The sequence below is a fragment of the Balaenoptera physalus genome (assembly GCF_965194825.1).
Source record: "Balaenoptera physalus genome assembly, chromosome: 6".
In the NCBI taxonomy this organism is placed as follows: Eukaryota; Metazoa; Chordata; class Mammalia; order Artiodactyla; family Balaenopteridae; genus Balaenoptera; species Balaenoptera physalus.
This window is the reverse complement of record NC_138885.1, coordinates 91,642,440-91,661,751: the sequence shown is the minus strand read 5'-3', so window position 1 is coordinate 91,661,751 and position 19,312 is coordinate 91,642,440. Positions and strand designations below refer to the sequence as shown.

Genomic DNA, 19,312 nt, shown 5'->3' with positions numbered 1-19,312 from the left:
CTACATGTAAACATCCCCCTCAGTTCATTTTTTCATACCTTCAACTTCTAATCCAGGAAACACTGGATTTGTTCTCATTACTTCACTTATTCAACTAAAACGTAATGCTTACTACCTGACACATATTGGATATAGTGGTGAATGAGGGGAAGGCAGATTAAGTTAAAGAATTATGCAGGGCCCTCCAGGCAAAGGCAAATGCCTTAAAACTGTTAAAACTACACTTGCATTTAAACACTACTCTAGCTGTTAATAGACGCTGATGGCACTGGAGACAAGTGATTTCATAATTGGAATAGACAGGATTTGATCTATTAGATGTGAGGGCTGAAAGGGAAGGGACTTGAAGCCTTCTGGAGCGGGTAGATGGCATTACATTTTACGAAATGAAACACTGGCATTTTTTGAACATGTATGTGTTTGGATAGGAGTTTGAAGTACATGTGAGCCAAACAAAAGCAAACGTTGTTTGGAGAAAAAAAATTTTTCTGAGGGCACAGGCCTTTTGACGGTATTTTTAAACACAAAGGCAAAACAGTAAGGACAAGGACTGAGTGTTAACCAACTCCAGCACTCAAAGGTTATTAGCATACAACAACCAGTGCTAGTCATTGCTTTTCTCTTTACATTAATAAGGAGTCTCATGAAATTTTATTCAATTTCAAGGGTACAGACAAGAAGCAAATTTCACAAAGAAATAATGCAGCAATATGATTACTGGCTTGGATGGCTGTACTTGAGGTTGTTCAGAGTGCCAAGAACTATCTGGATTATCGGCTATCCAGTTTTCTCCATTCTTCAGCTTTTTGCCACGTGAGGATCCATTAGTCCTAACTAGAATGGAAATGAGGTGTACTTACAGAGATAATATTTTATTCTCAGGATGCCAGAAAATGTAGAACATCTTTCTGAAGTAATAGAGGCTTCAGTCTGTAAGTGGGTCACTCATTTCCCCAATAGGTTTACCTCTAAGTCAACTTGAAGCACAGCCTTCAGGATTTCAAGCTTAAAAAAATGGTTTAAACTATTTTCATCCTATTTTAAAATGGTTACACTGACTGGAAATTCCCTGAAACAGCTCAGTTATATTTGATAACTTTGTAGCACCCCAAATTCATGACACACATTTAATGCATAGTTCCCAGACCTGCAGTAATACAACCGTAACCATTCTAATCATATCATAGTTTAATAAGATATTGGTCCCTCTAGGTAACGTCTACAAAGCAAAGGACTGAGCAGTTGTTGCCATGTCTCCTCTACGGCACTGTCATAGGCACAAGCAGTTGAGCTTTTAACTAAGGTTATTAAGAGTTACTAAATCGACAGTGGTAGAGTGAATTTGTACAGTATCCTCACCATTTTTTCAATTCATTAAGCGGTGAAATGGTAATCTTAGAGTAAGGATAAAAGGATTGTAGGTGCATGGGAAAATTAAACTGACTGGATTTGATATGGCTGCTAATAGCCCATAGTTAAACAGAAGGAAACAAAGTGGGGAGGGAAAGAAAGGGGGTTTGGAAGGCTTTCTGATCCACACCAAATTTCATACAATTATGCATAAGATTGTGTTTAGGTACAAATCCACTGCAATTCAAGTTTTTAGACAGAGGCCAATTATAAATCCATTATTTCGAAGTCAAAAGTACTTATCACATCTTCTAGATCCCACTTAAAGTCTTCTGAAAAACTTATTTCTTAATAATATTTCAAACCACCAGGTTTCAGTAGGATGGTGAATAGACATACCCTGTATCAGTACTAGAGGACTAATACTTTACATGAAAAATCATAGCAAGGCAGTTTACCAGAATTCTCAGAAATGCACATTAGCCTATTTTACATGGCACCTGTAAATAGCATCTGAGGAGATTTTTACAAAGATAATTCAGTAGTCTAGGTAACAATGTACACTAGAACTTTGGCATCTATGTTACATTTTACATCAACCAATAGTTCTATCAGTTCCTGCAAGCAGCCTACTTGAATATGACAGTCGACTCATCAGTAAAATTTCAATGCCATTTATCAATGTGTTATAATGAACAACTTTAATTAAAGTAAGTCATTCACCTAGGATTTTAATTGATTTTTATAGATGAGAAGGAACCTGAATGATTCTATTTATAATACATTTATAAGTCAAGTAAGAATCTGGCAAGACCTCCAAAGCCAATGGGAAATGATTTGTCTGATGCCTATGGTGGAAAGGGTATAAAGCACAGCTGTTAGAAGATGGTGACTGGCAGAAAACAAAGTTCTTCTATTTTCTAGTGACCCTGGCAGAAAAAAATACTGCTTCAAGATTTGGACACACATAAAGATACATCTGCCAACGCAAATGTCTATCACAGGTCCCCTCCCCTTTTAAAAAAGATATATTAGGATACGCATTCTCAAATGGGGGTGATGTCACCCCCAAGCAGGACCAAAAAAACCCCTTACTCTTTTCATGTATAAAGCAGATATAATATATATACAGCATACTATGATATTAAAATTCATTGGGGGGAATTCCCTGGCGGTCCAGTGGTTAGGACTCCACGCTTTCACTGCCAAGGGCTGGGGTTCAATCCCTGGTTGGGGAACTGAGATTCCCACAAGCTGTGTGGCGTGGCCAAAAAAATTCATTGGGGCACTATTTAAAAAAAAAAAAAGTTTAAAAGGCTTTGGGGCTGGGGTTGATGAAAAAAAGCTTTAAGAAACACTGAATTAGAAGTCAATCTCTCAGTCACATGCATTTCTTCTCCCCACCATCGCTGTGCTATGTCAAAATATCCTGTGGCATTTTTGGTATTTAGAATTTTCATAAGAACATAATGTCTCTAGGACAATACTCCCAGAATAATTAAGATTAAGAAATTTATCATCAGCTCTAAACACATTTAATTATGGCATCTAAGAGGAGACTTATCCTTAGAAACTGACACCAAGTTAGGAAAATCAATTAACATTTTTCTGATCATAATTACAAGTACAATCTTAACAACTATATTAAGAATTACAGGTTTGAGGTTGGCACTGGCAGCTGAAATTCAAAATTGCCACTTAAGATTCAAAATGAAAATCTGCGAAGTCTTTTTAGATAGCATTCCCTTTCTTTACACTATACTGTCACAGGTTACTTTATCCATTTACTATAATATTGTAGTAAGTAAACACTACTTTGCCATGAAGGAAAAAACTGTGATCAGAGATCATAATGTAGTTCTGGAAGACTATACACTTTCTCACTATACACAGTATATAATAAGGTGCACTCTGTACTGCAGTAACATGCAATGACTTGGTTGTAGAAACATTAATGTAGTTTCTGCTGCATCAGAATTCTGTGTAGGTGTTTACAGTTTGGGGGTCATAAGGATGAAAAGAGCAATTATTTAATGCTTACATAGTAGAGATGTCTGCATAACATACAGTTACCAGTAGGCGTTAACATGGAAATTACAAAAAAACTAAAAATTAAAAAAGAAGATTAACCTATATAAACCTAAGTGTAAGGATGGACTTTATTTTTAAAAAAAAGTCTTTTAAGGACTACAAATTACAAAGTAAAAGTAGATCGCTATGTAGAAACCTAGTGAATACATTTTGTCTGCGCATGAAAGCTTTATCAGTCATTCATTTAACAATTTCACCCCCTTCGCAACGGTATCAGTTATAATGCTCTTCTTCATAAGGTTATTATACCTTTATTTCAAACTGTATTACATGTTATTCCCTCAAGATAAACTTTTAAACACCTGATTTTTAGCTCCTAAGAATGGCACCTCTGAAAGGGGCAATTCCCACGCAGTCTCTGGTGGCATTATTCCAAGCTCATTTCTTTCACCAATCAAAAAAGCTTTCAAAATGTTCACTTTTAACATGAAATCTTTCCACCAAAACGTGTTGCCACATTTTGTTTTCTAATGACTACATATAAAGATGGTTAGCAGCAAGAAAATTAAGATGGAAATGAAAAGGCAGCCATTAAAATAAATGGATCAACTGTACAGAAGAGAAATTTGGCTCATGGCAATTTAAAATATTGGCAACTGGGGTAAATTAATAGGCAGATGCTTGAGTCATACATGAATCTGTGAAGAGAATGAAGCTGGCCCAGTATGAACAAGTAGGATAATCATTATCACTGCACTTCATTCTTTGCAACAAATACTCTAAGCCAACAGGAAATATGAGTTATATTTAGAATCCCAATTAGAACATGCTAACCACTTTTCTTTCAACAATTTTCTGGGTTTAGTACAGTCATTTGCTTTACTTACACTGTTTTATGAGTCCTTTCTTACCAATCTAAGTGTATGACAACTGTAAAATACTTTAAATGACAAGGATTTTCCAAGGTATATTTGAAAATGGCGGTATGAAAAGAATATTCATTTGTTTTGTCTAGAAAGAAGCAAACTGAATGCAGAGGTTTCTCAATGGGTAAAAGCTCAACTTTTTTCTTCCCACCACCTCTGCCACATACAATTTCCCAACACCTCACTTTCAAGTTTGTTCTCCATGGCTTCATTTTAAGGAATGAAAATCAGAGAGCAAACAATTGAGCTCAAGTACATCTGGGGTTAAAAATGCAAGAAAATATTAACATGCAAGCAGTGGTCCAAATACTCAAGATTCATGTTAATGAATCTAATTATTGTATATGAGATTTTCATTGATGAGCAGGGCTTTGGGCATACCAAAATATCACACAAATCACTGCCTTCTGAGACTTCGGATACTTTTACAGTTTAATTTGCAAACAGAATTTTTATAACAAATTATTTTTAACCAAATCATATCTTGAAAACTGTTTATATAGAAAACCCAGGGAAAAAGTGAACTGTTCATTGTGGAAGGCCTTAAATTACATTATTACAGTAGAAAATACAGGAGGTAGAAGATAACTGAAAAGACTAATGCAACATTAGATTCAAATCTATAGCTCCTGTAGCTACTTAAAACATGGTTTTAGAAACTAAATCCAACATTTCCAGTAACCATAGAAACAGTTAAAATAAAATTTGCCATGAAAGCCCTTATATCATGCTTGATATAGGGAGGTAGGAAGATGTAAGAACCAGGACACATGAGACATGACATTTTATCTACAATTCCTGTTTGCTTTACTGAGGGTGTAGTTTCAAATTCAGTCACCTTCTTCAGCTTCAGACTCAGATTCTAGAAAAGGGGAAAAGTGCAGTCAAGCATTACATGGTATCAGAAAGCAAAACTTCCGTTTATAACTTTAAGGAATTTTATTAATAATGCTCTACTCATATGAGGGGATATTAAATGTATTTATTTGTAAATCTCAAAATTCATAAATATTAACTATTCTCAAAATTTTCTAATTTCCTAAGAATGACAGTATTATGGCCAAGCCATCAAAATACCTGAAGTCTAGTTTTCCTCACCTACTTTAAAGTAATAAGTTTTTGCAGGTCTGTCATAAATGAACAAAAATCTGTACTCAGGTACAAAATGGTACCTGAATGAAAGAAGGCAACATGTATGGACATACTCTTGATCACATTAAAATAAGTTCTCAGGCTTTACCAAAAAAGAAAACCTGCCCAAATGAAAAGACTTACCTTCTTCAGCATTTTTGAGCCACTCTACAAACTTTTTCATTTGCTCAAGGAAGACACTTTTCCCCTTGGCAACATGTGCATCTTTATACCACTTCAGAATGGGTTCTTCACTCAGAACTTCAGCTATAAAGAAGAGAGCAACCTTTACATTCGTGGAGTTTTCATACAGTACTTCTCTAACTAAGGCAGAGTTAGAAACCCCCTAAGGCAGCGGTCCTCAACCTTTTTGGCACCAGGGACCGGTTTCATGGAAGACAGATTTTTCCATGGGGGGTGGGGGTGGGAGATATGGTTCAGGCAGTCACGCAAGCGATGGGGAGCGGCAGATGAAGCTTCACTCGCTCGCCCACTGCTTACCTCCTGCTGTGCGGCCCGGTTCCTGATGGACCGCAGACCGGTAGTGGTCCGCGGTCTGGGGGTTGGGGACCCCCTGCCCTAAGGTGCAAATGCCTTCATGGTAAAAAAAGATCTTACTGCAAAGCAAATATTTTTGTTGCTTACAAAATAAATCTGTATTCAGAACTCTCTCTTAACTGGTTTCTTCAATGAATTAAAATTTAAAGTAGAAAAGATGAAATGAGAACACTATATTAAGAAACTTTTTATCAACTTGTGGCCAATGTATGAACCTACAAACAGGAAATCAACCTTATTAAACCAGTGATTCTCTCAACTGAAGGCAGTTTTATCCCTTGGGGACATCGGACAATGTTTACAGACATTCTTGGTTGTTACACTGGGGAGAGGTGCTTCTGGCACCTGTTGGGCTGATGCCAGGGATGCTGTTAAACACTCTACAGTGCACAGGACAGTCACCTACAAAATAGTTATCTGGCCCAAGACAGTAGTACCAAGGTTGAGAAATCTTGTGATAAATGATCAGAGATATTTGATAGATAATTCTTTAATTTTTTTTTTTTTTAGGTGTGAAAATGGTACTGTGATTTTTAAAAGTCCATGTGTTTTATAGATAAAATTAAAAGTTAATTACTAACTTTTCCAGAATTAAATGAAGATTTCTAAGATTTATTTCTAAACAATCTGAGTGGAGGAAGGGGAGGTATAGATACTTTAAAGAAACCTAACCACAAGTTGATAATCACTGAAGCACAGGGTACTTGGAGTTCATTACCCTATCCTTTAAAAAAAACGAACAAACAAAACCTGGGGATGCAGGTATGCAGGTAGACCTCTAAGTTTAAAATATGGGACGCAACAAAATCATCTGTCTGGGGAAGAGGACTGGGGGAGTATAGGAGGCAAAGTTTGAGGCCTCATCAAGAAGGCTTTAGATTTTAACTTGTTAATAAGCTTTAGAGATGTTTTAAAGATAATGCACTCAAAAGTAACTAATTAAATCAGAGACAACTCAGTCCAGGGATTAGAGTAAAATATTTTAGGGTGCTGATGTTCAGAGAACTACTCATTAGAATTATTTTGAGTTTTCTAGGATATTTGTCAAATGTATTCACAAAATTCAAAATTTAAATTACCTTTATAAAAAAGCACCACTATTTTCTGGAAGGCTTTCATGAAATGAATGTTGTCGTAGCAATACTCCTGAATCTTCAGTAACAGAGTCAGCTCAGACTGACCTTGAGTTGTAAAGGCAGCAAGTAGAGGGCTGTATTGCTTTTAAAGGGAAGGGAGAAAAGATTTAGTCATTTAGTACAATGACCATCTATTATAAATTCTTAAGACATAACATAACTCATCTTTTATAATCACTGTGAATTATATTCTATTTAGTGGAAGTTAAAAAAAAAGAGTAAAGCAGAAAAATTAAGCATTTAAATCAAAAAAGCAATACTACGCCAAGGATTCCAGATAATTGTGAATACAATGTTAATATTTTAAAGGGAAAAAAAAGAATCCTCCTGTTTTCCCATATTCTCTCAGAAGCAAAGACCAAATTACAGGTTTAATCTACTTTTAAACATGTATTTCTTTTTAACCTGTGAGCCAAAGAAAGCCCAAATCAGACTTTTTAAAAGGTTATCATCAATAGTTAATATGTTATTTGTCTACTTACCGGTGGTTTATCCCCAGAAAGCACAGGATGTGATAAATCCTTTTAGAGGAGCACACTGACAGGTCACTTACCCCACTTACAACAAGGATGTTTTATCAGGGCACAGTTCTAATACAACAAGGCACAGTTCTAATACAACAAGGCACAGTAGTTCTAATACCTTCAAGTGCTTGATGGCTTGCTCCGCTACAAGCTCCTCTTTTTTGTTCCATTCCACGGTGCTCATTACGCTGGACCATATTATTCCGATGACAACTGGTTCTGGGATGTTGTTTTTTTTCATCTCCTCCTTGACGTACAAAATTATCTGCAAAAGAATCCAAATTTAGTACAGAAATAAGTTTGATATGTAGATACTACACACATGAAACTTAGACCTTTCACAAAAGCATAAACACCTTTCCATGCCACTAGCAATGACCAGGAGACCACATATAATCACAGAACTTTTAGAACGAGAAGGTATGGACTTCTAGTTCAAACCCTGTATTACACATAGGCAAACTACCTAGGAAAAGACCAAGATGGAAACAGAAGGTCTGTCTATTGGCTTGCACCTTACAAAAATCCCCAAGTGTTATGATTTCTGGGTACCCATAAGGCAATGAATATGAAAAAGATTGAGGCAAAGCCCCAGCATAACATTCTATAGCTATTATTAAAACTCACTGGTGAAATACTTTAAAGTTTCTCAAATGAGTAAAAATGTTCTTTGCCAGAAACTTAGCCATATAAAGATAGTTTAAATAAGAATATCTCACATCCTTAAATGGATCACCACGGGACATCTGTTCTTGAAGTTCTTTCTGGAGTTCCTTACGAGCTCCTATGGTTTGCTGATTCCGAACATACTCTGAAAGTTCTTTCAAGCCTGCCTCAGTAAAATACTTTGTGAAGTGTTCAACGCTTTGTTTATTGGCAGGAAAAAGTTCCTGAAAGGAGAATTTAATCTGGTTAAATGGTCTTCAAATCAGATTAAGAAAAACTTTTCCTCTTTTCACAGATTAAAAATGGGAAAGTTGCCTATTAAGCTTTCAAGACTGTGAAGAATGAAAAGTTACAAACCATCAGTCTGTTATCCATGCTCACTTTCCGAAGACTTGCAGCTACTGCATTGATATCTTTTTCATTTATCCACGATTTAAAGAGCTTTACAGCAAAAGCTGCTGAAACCCCTGCAGAAAAACAGAGCTTACTTAACAGAAGTACCTTCCTGGATTTCAATGACTATCTCCCATTTCCTCCCTCTGAGGTTCCACCACACAGGATTATTCACTTTATCCCCAAGCTTACCCCTGAACTTTCCTCTGCCACTGCTTACCACTGCACTCCAATTTCTCTACTCTACCATTTGCTAGTTGTGTGCTGTTAGTCAAGTTAAACTCTTTTCTGATGTGTAAAATGACAGTAACAATTCTTACACTTGACAGGGTTGTTGTGAGAATAAAAATAAGGCATGTTAAATAACTCAGTACTCTAAGCAATAAAAAAAAAAGTTAGCTTTTAAATTACTGTACAGAATAATTTAACTATGGAAATCACAAAAGGGAACTTATTTTCTTTTTCAGCTTGCCATTTTCCCCATTTTCTCTATTCAAGATGTTCCCAAGTTTCCCAGTTGGGATTAATCTCTCTCTGGGTTTCCACAGCATTTCTATTTTTACTTTACAATCAATCACATTTTGTCTAGACCCTGGATATTTGCTGTATGTCTAAAGAAAGTCGTTAAGCCTAAATGCCAAAGGTATACATTAAATAACTAATGAGTTGAAATGAACCAATTAAATTTAAGGATACTAGTTAAAAAACTAAGACTATCACACAAGTCAAATCTACATAAACTATATCTTAACTTTCGTATCAGTTCATCTTTCAGGCTCTTATCTACCCCACCCTCAGCCAACTAAAGATCATCCTTTACTAAAGGTTGATTACCTTCTTTAACCAAATTCTCATTATAAAGGCTATTAAGAATGGATGCGTTAAGTGTTCCATTAGCCAGAAGAACACCAGTCAACATAGCCAGCTTGTTCCTCTCCGACTCTGAAAAACCCTTTAAGAACAGCAGCAGCTATAAAAGTAAAGAGTTAAGGGTTAAATGAGCAAATGCATTATATAAATAGAAGCAGTAAAGCATATTATATTGGTTAAAATTGTGGGCTCTGGGGCCTAACCATCCAAGTTTATATCTTGGTTATAATACTCACTAGCTGAGTGATCTTGGGCAAGATACTTAACCTCTGTCTCAGTCTTCTCATATGTAAATGTGGGTAATAAAACTTGTTTCACAGGGCTTTTGAGAATATTAAATGAGTTAATAATTAAGACAGTGTCTCATATTCATTAAATGTTGCTATTAACCTTACCAAATTTTCTGTGCACCTATATGTAGAATATCTAAGACTCAGAGAGCAAGTATGTTAAGTTTCTCTTTGTCAATGTGTTTAGCTCTGATCTGCTACTCTCTGTCTTCTAAACAAACCCCACTTGGATTTTAACCCCTTTGCCACTTGTTTGGATATAGAGCTAAGAAACAGTGTACAGCAAATTACAAAATGATATACCCCCAAACTTCATTTCAAAGACAGCCTACCTAAATATCTAAAATTATCTCAAATCAGTGGCAGAATTAGGATTTAACATTCCCTTCTTTGACCCCAACCTTTTGTTTTCCACAAAGCATATTGCTGGTCATACCTTTTTAACTTCATCTTCAAAACCTTTCTCCAGGTATTTGTAGCGCCTGATTAACTTGTTAAAAACCTGTAAGAATAGTAAAGGAACTGAATGATAACCTCATACGTAAAAATGTCAGATTCCCAAAAGATCTAAGTCAGGGCAACTAAGACCTCTCCACATTATCTCCAGAATAGCAAAGAAGTGAACGTTTCATCAGATGTTTAAACCAGCTTGGGAAGCCTGTCAATTCCCAAATCCTACAATATACCAATACTGTTAACACTTTAACCGCCACCCTGCAATAGATTTTATTGCCAAATATCAAAGCATGGACTAATTATTGCTCAAATACAAGTCATTTACCCATTTGTAGGATTTTAACAAAATAGGATCATAAAATATAGTTCTACTTTCCTAATGACATAGACAACAATCCCTAGGTTAGATGCATTTTAATTCTGTGCTTACAGTAACACAAGCATGACTATGTATGCAACTTTCAAATGAGATTTTGACTGATAAAGAAGCTAATCTGCCTATAACTCATTCACCTTTAAAAAGCTATATGCAGAATAATTTAGTGATGAAAATCACGACAGGGAACTGATTTTCCTTTTTCAGCTTGACTTTTTTTCCTAAAAAATGGATTAATTTTAGAGGGACAAATAGGAAAAGGAGAGCTGATTCAATTTTTTTCTATTTTGTTTTCCTCAGCACATTTTTAAGTTCCTAAACGATCACACTGCACACCCAGAACACCTCTAAACCTTCAGCTCAGATTCCTTCAACCTGCTACCAGCAGTCTCTTAAAAAAGCAGACTATTCCTTAAACATTGGTTAGATGGATAACAGCTAACTGAAATAATTATGTAAAGTTTAATTTACCTGAGCAAATGCTTGCATGGTCTCTAGGTCTTCTTGTGCTGCGAACACACAGACATCTGTACGCATCATGTCATCTGCCAGTGTACCACCTGGGGCTAAGGTATATTTTACAAAAAATTTGCAATGGCCTTCATTTAAAATTAGTAATTATTTCAATCCTACTTTCCTTTAAACTTTAACTTTTTATTTTTATGTTTCAGGTGTACAACATTATAGTTCAACATCTATATATACTAGTCAATCTTATTTTCTGTAAGGATTCTCATTATAAAATAAACTGATAAAAATTCTGAGATGATTTGAAAGCAAAGTCAATTTCTCAGTAGGAACATGGCTGGTTGGTTCAATATGTGTGAACAAAGTGAAAACAATTTACTGCAATAAATAAAATAACCCCCTTCAGCAACCCAGTGAAACTCACTCACTGCATTAATTCAGCAGTGCCAAATCTGTCACTCAAGTGGAGATGTTCAGAGTTGGTTCTGACTTTCCATACAGAAAACCTTTCATAAACTTCCAAAGAGGCTGGGCTATAAAAACCTGCAACTTAGAGACTTTATCTTTTAGATACATTTGTAAGTATTTATGGATAAAATTATGTCTGATGTACACTTTAAAATACAGGGGAGGGGAGATGAAGTCAGTGGGGTAATAGATGAAGTAAGATCGTTAAAAATTGCTGAAGTTGGGTAGCAGATCCTTAGTTTATTACACTATTCTCTCCAGGATATGTTTGAAAATCTCCTTATTAAAAATGATCCTTTAAAAAGAATTCTAAAAAGCGGCTTACTGATAGCAGTATTATGAATAGAAAATAGGTATGTTTCCCATTTCTTACTACAAATGATACAATAAAAGAGATATTCATCTGACTAGGCATTAGAACATATGAACATTTAAGTTCCCGTTCCACCACTGAGCAATTGTTTGATCGCATGCAAGCTACTGAAGCCTCTCTAAGCCTCCATGCTGCATGTATACAAGTAGAGTTCTGATTCTATCAGCTTGGCCGAGGTTCAATACACTGTTACTGTGAAAACATTTTGGAATACTTTAAAGAGCCATGGAAATGAAATTACCAGTATTCTTTGAAAATATATAACTAAGTAGCACATTCTATTAAGATAGTCTGAGCCGTTGAGGGTGGAGGCAGGAGTAAATCAGCAGGGCTATGGATAGAAATATAATGTGAGCACATAATGTAACTTTGAATCTTCTAGTAGCCATATTAAAAATAAACGGTGAGGGGCTTCCCCGGTGGCACAGTGGTTAAGAATCCGCCTGCCAATGCAGGGGACATAGGTTCAAGCCCTGGGCCGGGAAGATCCCACATGCCACGGACCAACTAAGCCCGTGTGCCACAACTACTGAGCCTGTGCTCTAGAGCCCGCAAGCCACAACTACTGAGCCCCCGAGCCACAACTACTGAAGCCCACGCGCCTAGAGCCCGTGCTCCGCAACAAGAGAAGCCACCGCAATAAGAAGCCTGCGCACCGCAACGAAGAGTAGCCCCTGCTCGCCGCAACTAGAGAAAGCCCGTGCACAGCAACGAAGACCCAATGCAGCCAAAAATAAATAAATTTTAAAAAATAAATAAAAGGTGAAATTATTTTGATATACTTTAACCCAACACATCAAAAATATTGATTTTAACATTTCAGTATTCAAAATATTAGAGATATCTTACATTCTTTTTAGCATTGTCTTTAAAATCCAATGTGTATTTTACATTTTCAGTACCTCTGAATTTGTATTAGTCACATTCTAAGTGATTGATAACCACAAGTGGCTAGTGGCTAATACATAGGAGAGTGCAGGATTAGAGTCTTCAGGTACAGAGTTGTCCTGAATTGGTTCCAGGACCGCCATGGATACCAGAATCTGCAGATGCTCAAGTCCCTTATATGAAAGGGCATAGTATTTACATATAACCTACGCATATCCTTATGTATACTTTAAACAGTCTCTAGGTTACTTATAAAACAGAATACCATGTAAATGCTACATAGTTACTGGAGTATGGGAAATGCAAGTTTTGCTTTTTGGAACATTCTGGACAATCCCCCACCACCACTCCGGGGAATATTTTTGATCCACAGTTGGCTGAATCCATGGATGCGGAACCCTCGGATACGAGGGTTAAATTTATAAAGTATTTGGTAAGACAGAACAAGAGATAGGGATTTCTTCATTAACTGAGAGTGTACAAACACAGGTTGGAAAAATCACTGATGGAAGACATTGTTGGGACTTATATGTCAGACAAATCTTCGCCAAATGTTATGGTTCTGTAATGGATTTCAAATATAAAGCTAGACAGAGCAAGGCAATTGGCAAATTTACTATAATTTGAGAAGAAAAAAAAGGGAAAATCCTAATGGGGTAAAAAAAAAAAAAAGCCACCCTGATTTGATAGGTTTGTCAAATAGTTCATATTCTGGATTCTACACAATCCCCATACAACACACTTCCCACAAGACCCAGACACTTACCCAGCATTCCACCGGCCACCAGAATGTCAAAGAGTGTTTCTGCATATCGGCGGTAATCAAGTTTTGCTCCAGAAGCATCAAGAAACTTTGCTACTGCTTCCAAATCAGTACCAGTTTCAGTTAAGCCTTGAATAATGCAGTCTTGAAACTGAGTAGGGTCAAACCTCTCTTTTTCATCTGGGGGAAAACCCCAAAACATTTAGTTTTAAAAGGCTTACTCAAATGCCATGAAACCACAACCTTATGAAGCTATAACTACTGAATAAGTTAACCACATTCATCACAATTTCATTTATTTCAATAGCTGGAAAAAACAAACACTACCTAGATTACCCAAGACCTGCAACACAAGCAAACACAACAGGAGACTAAACACACGTGCTTTGCAAGTTGCACCTCTACAAGTGCAAGGCAGGACTGCTTATCATAAGAAGTGTGTGGCTTTTCTCCCACTATTTTTTCACACAAGTCTCCTAAGTGAGCTAAATGAGCTGGTGTGTTCCTACTGCCAGGTTACAATTTCCACCTGGAATACTCTTCCATTGCCTCTGAGCTTTTCTGAAATTTAGGATATCTTCTATACCTCAGGTAAACTTCGTTCCTGAGTGAAAGGGAGCTCTTGATTTTCTTTAAAAGTGCCCATAACACTTTCTACTTAAAAAAAAAAAAATCACTCATTTAATACTTATTAAGGTAATCTTTAGAAAGTACATTTACTGAGTATCCAATACATGACATGTAGCAGTTATGAGTAAGGGCTCTGGATTCAAACTGCCTGATTCAAATCGAGATCACCGCTTAACTGTCTGAATTTGAGCAATTGGCCCCATTCTTCATGTCTGAATTTCCCTATGGTAAAATGGTGATGAAGAGTAGGACCTATCTCATAAAGTTGTTGTGAATATTAAATGACATAAATAAAATATAAAGCACTCTAAAAAGTGCCCTGGGTACATACCTAGCCTTTACTGTGCTGCTATCACACACTCCAGGGTAGGGTTTGATTTCCCTATCTAGGTTAGATGATATCTTAATTTCTACACAGCACTAGGGTGACCAACTCTTCCCTGTTTGCCTAGGACTTTTTTGTTTTTACAACTGAAAGGATCCGTGTCCTGGGAACTCTATTCAGTCCCAGGCAAACTGGGATGGTTGTTCACCATACCCAGGACCCAGTCATCAAGAACCAGGAGGCCATGAGTGATCTCAATCTGGAACTGGGGAAGTGACACCTCTTCCTGGTACTAACAACAATAATAAAACTACTTGATACTATATTTACACAAAGGCGGTATCAGTAATCCACATAACTTGAGAATACAGAGTTTTCCATTTACTGCAGAATTGCTCTGGTTCCCAACTTCTATGCCTCCTCTTGAGAAAATTTACTGGCTTAAATCTAAATGAATCTGCAAAGACTAGAATCCAATTACTCCTTGGTCTCCCTGCTGTAAGGGGGCAGGCTACAATCAGAGATCATAAAAGATTCTGTAATATATATTTCAAAGTGTCTGCCACTCAGGATAGAAAAACACAATTTATAATGAGTAGCCTACCCAGTTCTCTATTTCCTAAAAGTTTCCTGTAAAATAAGGTCAATATGTGCTTTTGAGCAACAACACTGAAAAGTGTAGGGGTAAAATATTAAACCCAATACAAAATATATCTGAGACCACATCTCATTTAACTGTGTGTCACTAGTGCAGTGCCTTGCTTCAGAATTCAATATTCATCGAAGTACCTGATAATACACAGAAGTAGTTAATATAATTCTCGTAGTTTTCTTACTAAGTCTGTGAGGGAATAGTTTCAAAAGACACTGCAATGTGAACTCTGTTCCATAATTAACTTCCATGGGTTAAAGTCTGATTTTTCTCCCACAAATGTTCACAAAGTTTGGGTGAAACTAGTAGTCACATTAGGAGCTCTCCTTTTATAAATTAACCTTTTCCCTCAAGCAAAAGTTTCCTTAAATGAAATTTAGCTAGTGAAAATGCAGCCCATACTTTTCTTTTTTTAGAGGCACTTTATCTGTACAACAAAAACATCATTCACTAGCCTGCTTAGATACATATATGTTGATACCAAAAGTCTTAAAGGTAGTAGAAATGTTAAGGGTATATCTGAAATGGCAGTGAACTAGAAATTCAAGTTCCTTTCGGTACTTTCTCTTTAGGTTTTAATGCTAAGCAATAGCTTGCCAGAGGAACCAAGACATAAAAGTTACTTTGGAAGTGTGAAGAGAGATATCATCAAAATATAAATATTTACCTCTTTTTCTGGTTTTAAAACGCTGGCCTGATAGCGTTGGCTTTTGCTGCTTTTGATTATTCATAAAAGACACCCTAAGGGGGGAAAAATAAGGCCTTAAAAATATCAGTGCCATAACATCCATTTTAAAAACAAAGCATCAAACCCTGGCCTAGTCACATGTAAACCACATAGGACATACACTTCCAGCCTAGCAAGAGACCTGGGGCACGCACACAGAATTACCTTTGCTTGAATTAAACTTAAGTTCAAAACCTGCATTTCTCCCTACACAAAACCCTTTAAAGATGAAATGTGAAGCACACTTTTAAATGACTTTTCAGCGCCACAGCGACTAGTGGCAAATCACCCACCATAAACAGAGTTTAGTCTCTTCCTCTTTAAATTCGCCTACATCTTCCACCACTCTGAGCACCACAGAGGACTCACAGAGATGACCACCACAGTCAGGAGGTATCCAAAATATGCATGTCAACTTAAAGACGCTATCAGAGGGCGAATCCCTTCATCCGAGGGGCCTGGTTATGAGAAGCATTACCCTCCTCTGAAGTCGTGCCCGTGACCGCAGCGTCCGCTTGCACCACTCCAGCCTGAGAAAAGGGCTGAGAGCCGGCCTAGTCTCCTCCGCCCCATACCTTACAATACAAGCCGCCTCCCTGGGCACGTGTCTCCCCATCCAACCCTTCCCGTGCCTCCCGCCCAGCAACGGACCCCCTTGGGCACGGCGGGGAGCCGGAGGGGCTGCTCCTCGCCCTCAGCCCCCTCTCTACTGACCCCGTTGTTGGCGGTGGCGGCTGCTGCAGCGAGCGGACCACAGGCGCCGAGGCGCTTCGCGCCTGGGGCCCAGCCGCCCCGTACATCCGCCCTCCCTCCCGCGAAAGCAGTGGCGGCGGAGGCGGCCGCAGTGGTGGTGGCTGCTCCTCCGCCCCGCCCGCCGAAACCCCCCACGCGTACATCACCCAACAGAGGCCACGGCCGCTTTGTTACCCAGGCCGGACAGGGCCGCAGGGGGACCTGCCCAGCCCACTGCCTCCGCCTGTGGCGCCGCGGGGCACACTCGGCCCCCACGTTCCGGCCCGGGCAGCTGCCCCTCGGCCTCCCTGCTGAAGCAGCGGCCCCGACCTCTGAATCCCGGCGCCGGATCTGATCCGGCCTCATGCGGCGGCCTCCGCCCGGGCCCATCCAAACCGGGCCGCACAGGACCTGCCGCCTCCCTCATCCTCTGCCCAGCGACTACGGGCCGCAACCTCGGCCCGAGACTAGCGGGCCCCGCGCCTCACCGAATTTAAGGCGAAGAGAAAAGAGCCAGAAATCCCGGAGGTGGCGGCAACTGCAGCGGTGTCTCCTCTGCGACCGGAACTAACGAGAGGAGGGGAGGAGGAGGGAAGAGGTGCTACCCCCGCCCCGGCCGGTCTCCTATCGCGAGATTTCTTCCTCTGCTGTTCGGCCCGCCCGTCCCTGATGGCCGCTTCGGGGCGTGGGGTGGGAAAGGAGGCAAAGGAAACGAAGAGGATTTTCAAAGATTCTTTATTCCTTTATTGGATTCCAGATTTCCCGGACACTTAGCCTAGACTAGCCCATCTTTCTTCCATCGCCGTGTCCTCCGGTCTCTTAGTTAGTACATGGAGGGGTTAGGAGAACGAATATCCCCCACCACCCCTGCCGGTGTCGAGGAAGTTGGACACGTCCGGCCTGCGTCCCTTCCCCACCGAGCCCCCCCACCCCCAACGCCCCACTAGCGCCGGAAGTCGAAGCCCGAGGGCTGGGGGCGCACGGGCCCTTCGTGGGCGGAGGCCGAATTTGTTACGGGGTCCATACGTGGTCTCTACTCCGGCTGGGCTTGGCAGCACTTGCTCAGGTTAGGTCCGAAGCGGGGCAACATTGCTCTGCGGTGCTGGCTGGGTGGGGTTGTGCACTGCCCCTCTTAGGAGCGAGGAAAATCCAGGTAGGGGTCGGAAGGAAGTTCGGCCCTCCGACTGCGGCCGCCATCCTTGTAGTGGTCTTGGTAGTTCCGTCCTGAGTATGATGGTTGTGGGAACTTGGAGATCATCAGAATCCTCTGGAGGACTTGTTAAAACACCTTGCTGAGCTTCGCCTGAATTAGGTAGATTTGGTGTGGGACCCAAGAATATGCATTTCTAACAAATTCCCTGTGATGCTTGATGCTGCCAGTCTAGGGACCTCATGTGTGAATCACTGAATTAGAGGATGTATCATCAGAGAGCTGGGGGACGGAAAGTGCGAAAAGCACTGTGGACGTTATAAACCTGTACAAATAACGATGCACAGTGTCTCCAGGATCTAGCCTAATATTTTTGTTCCGTTTGTACCTTAGTTGTTTGCCTCTCCATCTGCTTCCTTACTCTCCTACTACCAGAGAAGCCCTAAAAACAGGGTTTGTCCCTAAAATCACCTTTCTTGGACCCTGCTTCTCCTCCTTATCAAACATTTGGTAAATTAGTTTAATTGATTTATTTTTCCTTAACAATCTGATCTTTGCCCCATGCTCCTCCCAACTTCATGGAAAATTACTTTCTCAGAGTTCTTTCCCAGAATTATTGCCAAATCCAGTGATTCTTTCAATCTTGAGCATTTAGGGTGTTACCCATCTCCTTAAAACTTCACTCCAACTCTCCTGGTTACCTCTGCATAGTCCTTTGTATTTGCTGGCTCATCTTTTTTTTTTTTTTTTTAACATCTTCTTTGGAGTATAATTGCTTTACAATGGTGTGTTAGTTTCTGCTTTATAACAAAGTGAATCAGCTATACATATACATATATCCCCATATCTCCTCCCTCTTGTGTCTCCCTCTCATCCTCCCTATCCCACCCCTCTAGGTGGTCACAAAGCACCCAGCTGATCTCCCTGTGCTATGTGGCTGCTTCCCACTAGCTATCTGTTTTACATTTGGTAGTGTATATAAGTCCATGCCACTCTCTCACTTCGTCCCAGCTTACCCTTCCCCCTCCCCGTGTCCTCAAGTCCATTCTCTACGTCTGCGTCTTTATTCCTGTCCTGCCCCTAGGTTGTTCATAACCAATTTTTTTCTTAGATTTTTTTTCCTTATGTGTTAGCATACAGTATTTGTTTTTCTGACTTACTTGGCTCATCTTTTTTGTAGTCACACCTTTTATCATCTTTCCTCAGATTTTCTTACGTGGCAGCGTCATACATTCTCAGGGATTTGACTTTTATCTCCATTTAAAAGAGTTCCAGATTTATCTATTGAACAAATATTTGTTGAGTCCATGCTCTGTGCTCTTTGAGGTTGAGGGAACAGCAGTGGAAAGATCCTGAGGTAGGAGAAAAAACCTGACCTATTGGAGGAACTGACAGGGCTAGTGTGACTGGAGCTTGGTGAGAGATGAGA

At 39.2% G+C, this 19,312-nt stretch overlaps 1 protein-coding gene across 1 annotated transcript; it reads right to left on the bottom strand.

Annotated features, from left to right (window-relative positions):
• Window positions 1–632: 632 nt before the first annotated feature.
• Window positions 633–17,369, bottom strand: BZW1 (basic leucine zipper and W2 domains 1). The gene is made up of 12 exons (XM_082467216.1): window positions 17,222–17,369; window positions 15,942–16,015; window positions 13,671–13,847; window positions 11,179–11,273; window positions 10,312–10,377; window positions 9,550–9,685; window positions 8,680–8,789; window positions 8,376–8,546; window positions 7,775–7,921; window positions 7,076–7,214; window positions 5,583–5,705; window positions 633–5,169 (listed from the first exon to the last, which is right to left on the bottom strand). Exons 2-12 carry the CDS (start codon window positions 16,003–16,005, stop codon window positions 5,138–5,140), a joined length of 1,260 nt encoding a protein of 419 aa, XP_082323342.1. The 5' UTR covers window positions 16,006–16,015; window positions 17,222–17,369; the 3' UTR covers window positions 633–5,137.
• Between the last annotated feature and the right edge of the window lie 1,943 nt (window positions 17,370–19,312).

Coding starts and splice junctions, on each gene's coding strand:
- BZW1 (XM_082467216.1), bottom strand. CDS start 16,005: ATGAATAATCAAAAGCAGCAAAAGCCAACGCTATCAGGCCAGCGTTTT. Junction 8,790..9,549: donor TGAGAATTTGGTTAAAGAAG/GTAATCAACCTT, acceptor GTTTTTCTGCAG/GGGTTTCAGCAGCTTTTGCT. Junction 7,215..7,774: donor AAGCCATCAAGCACTTGAAG/GTATTAGAACTA, acceptor TCCCTTTAAAAG/CAATACAGCCCTCTACTTGC.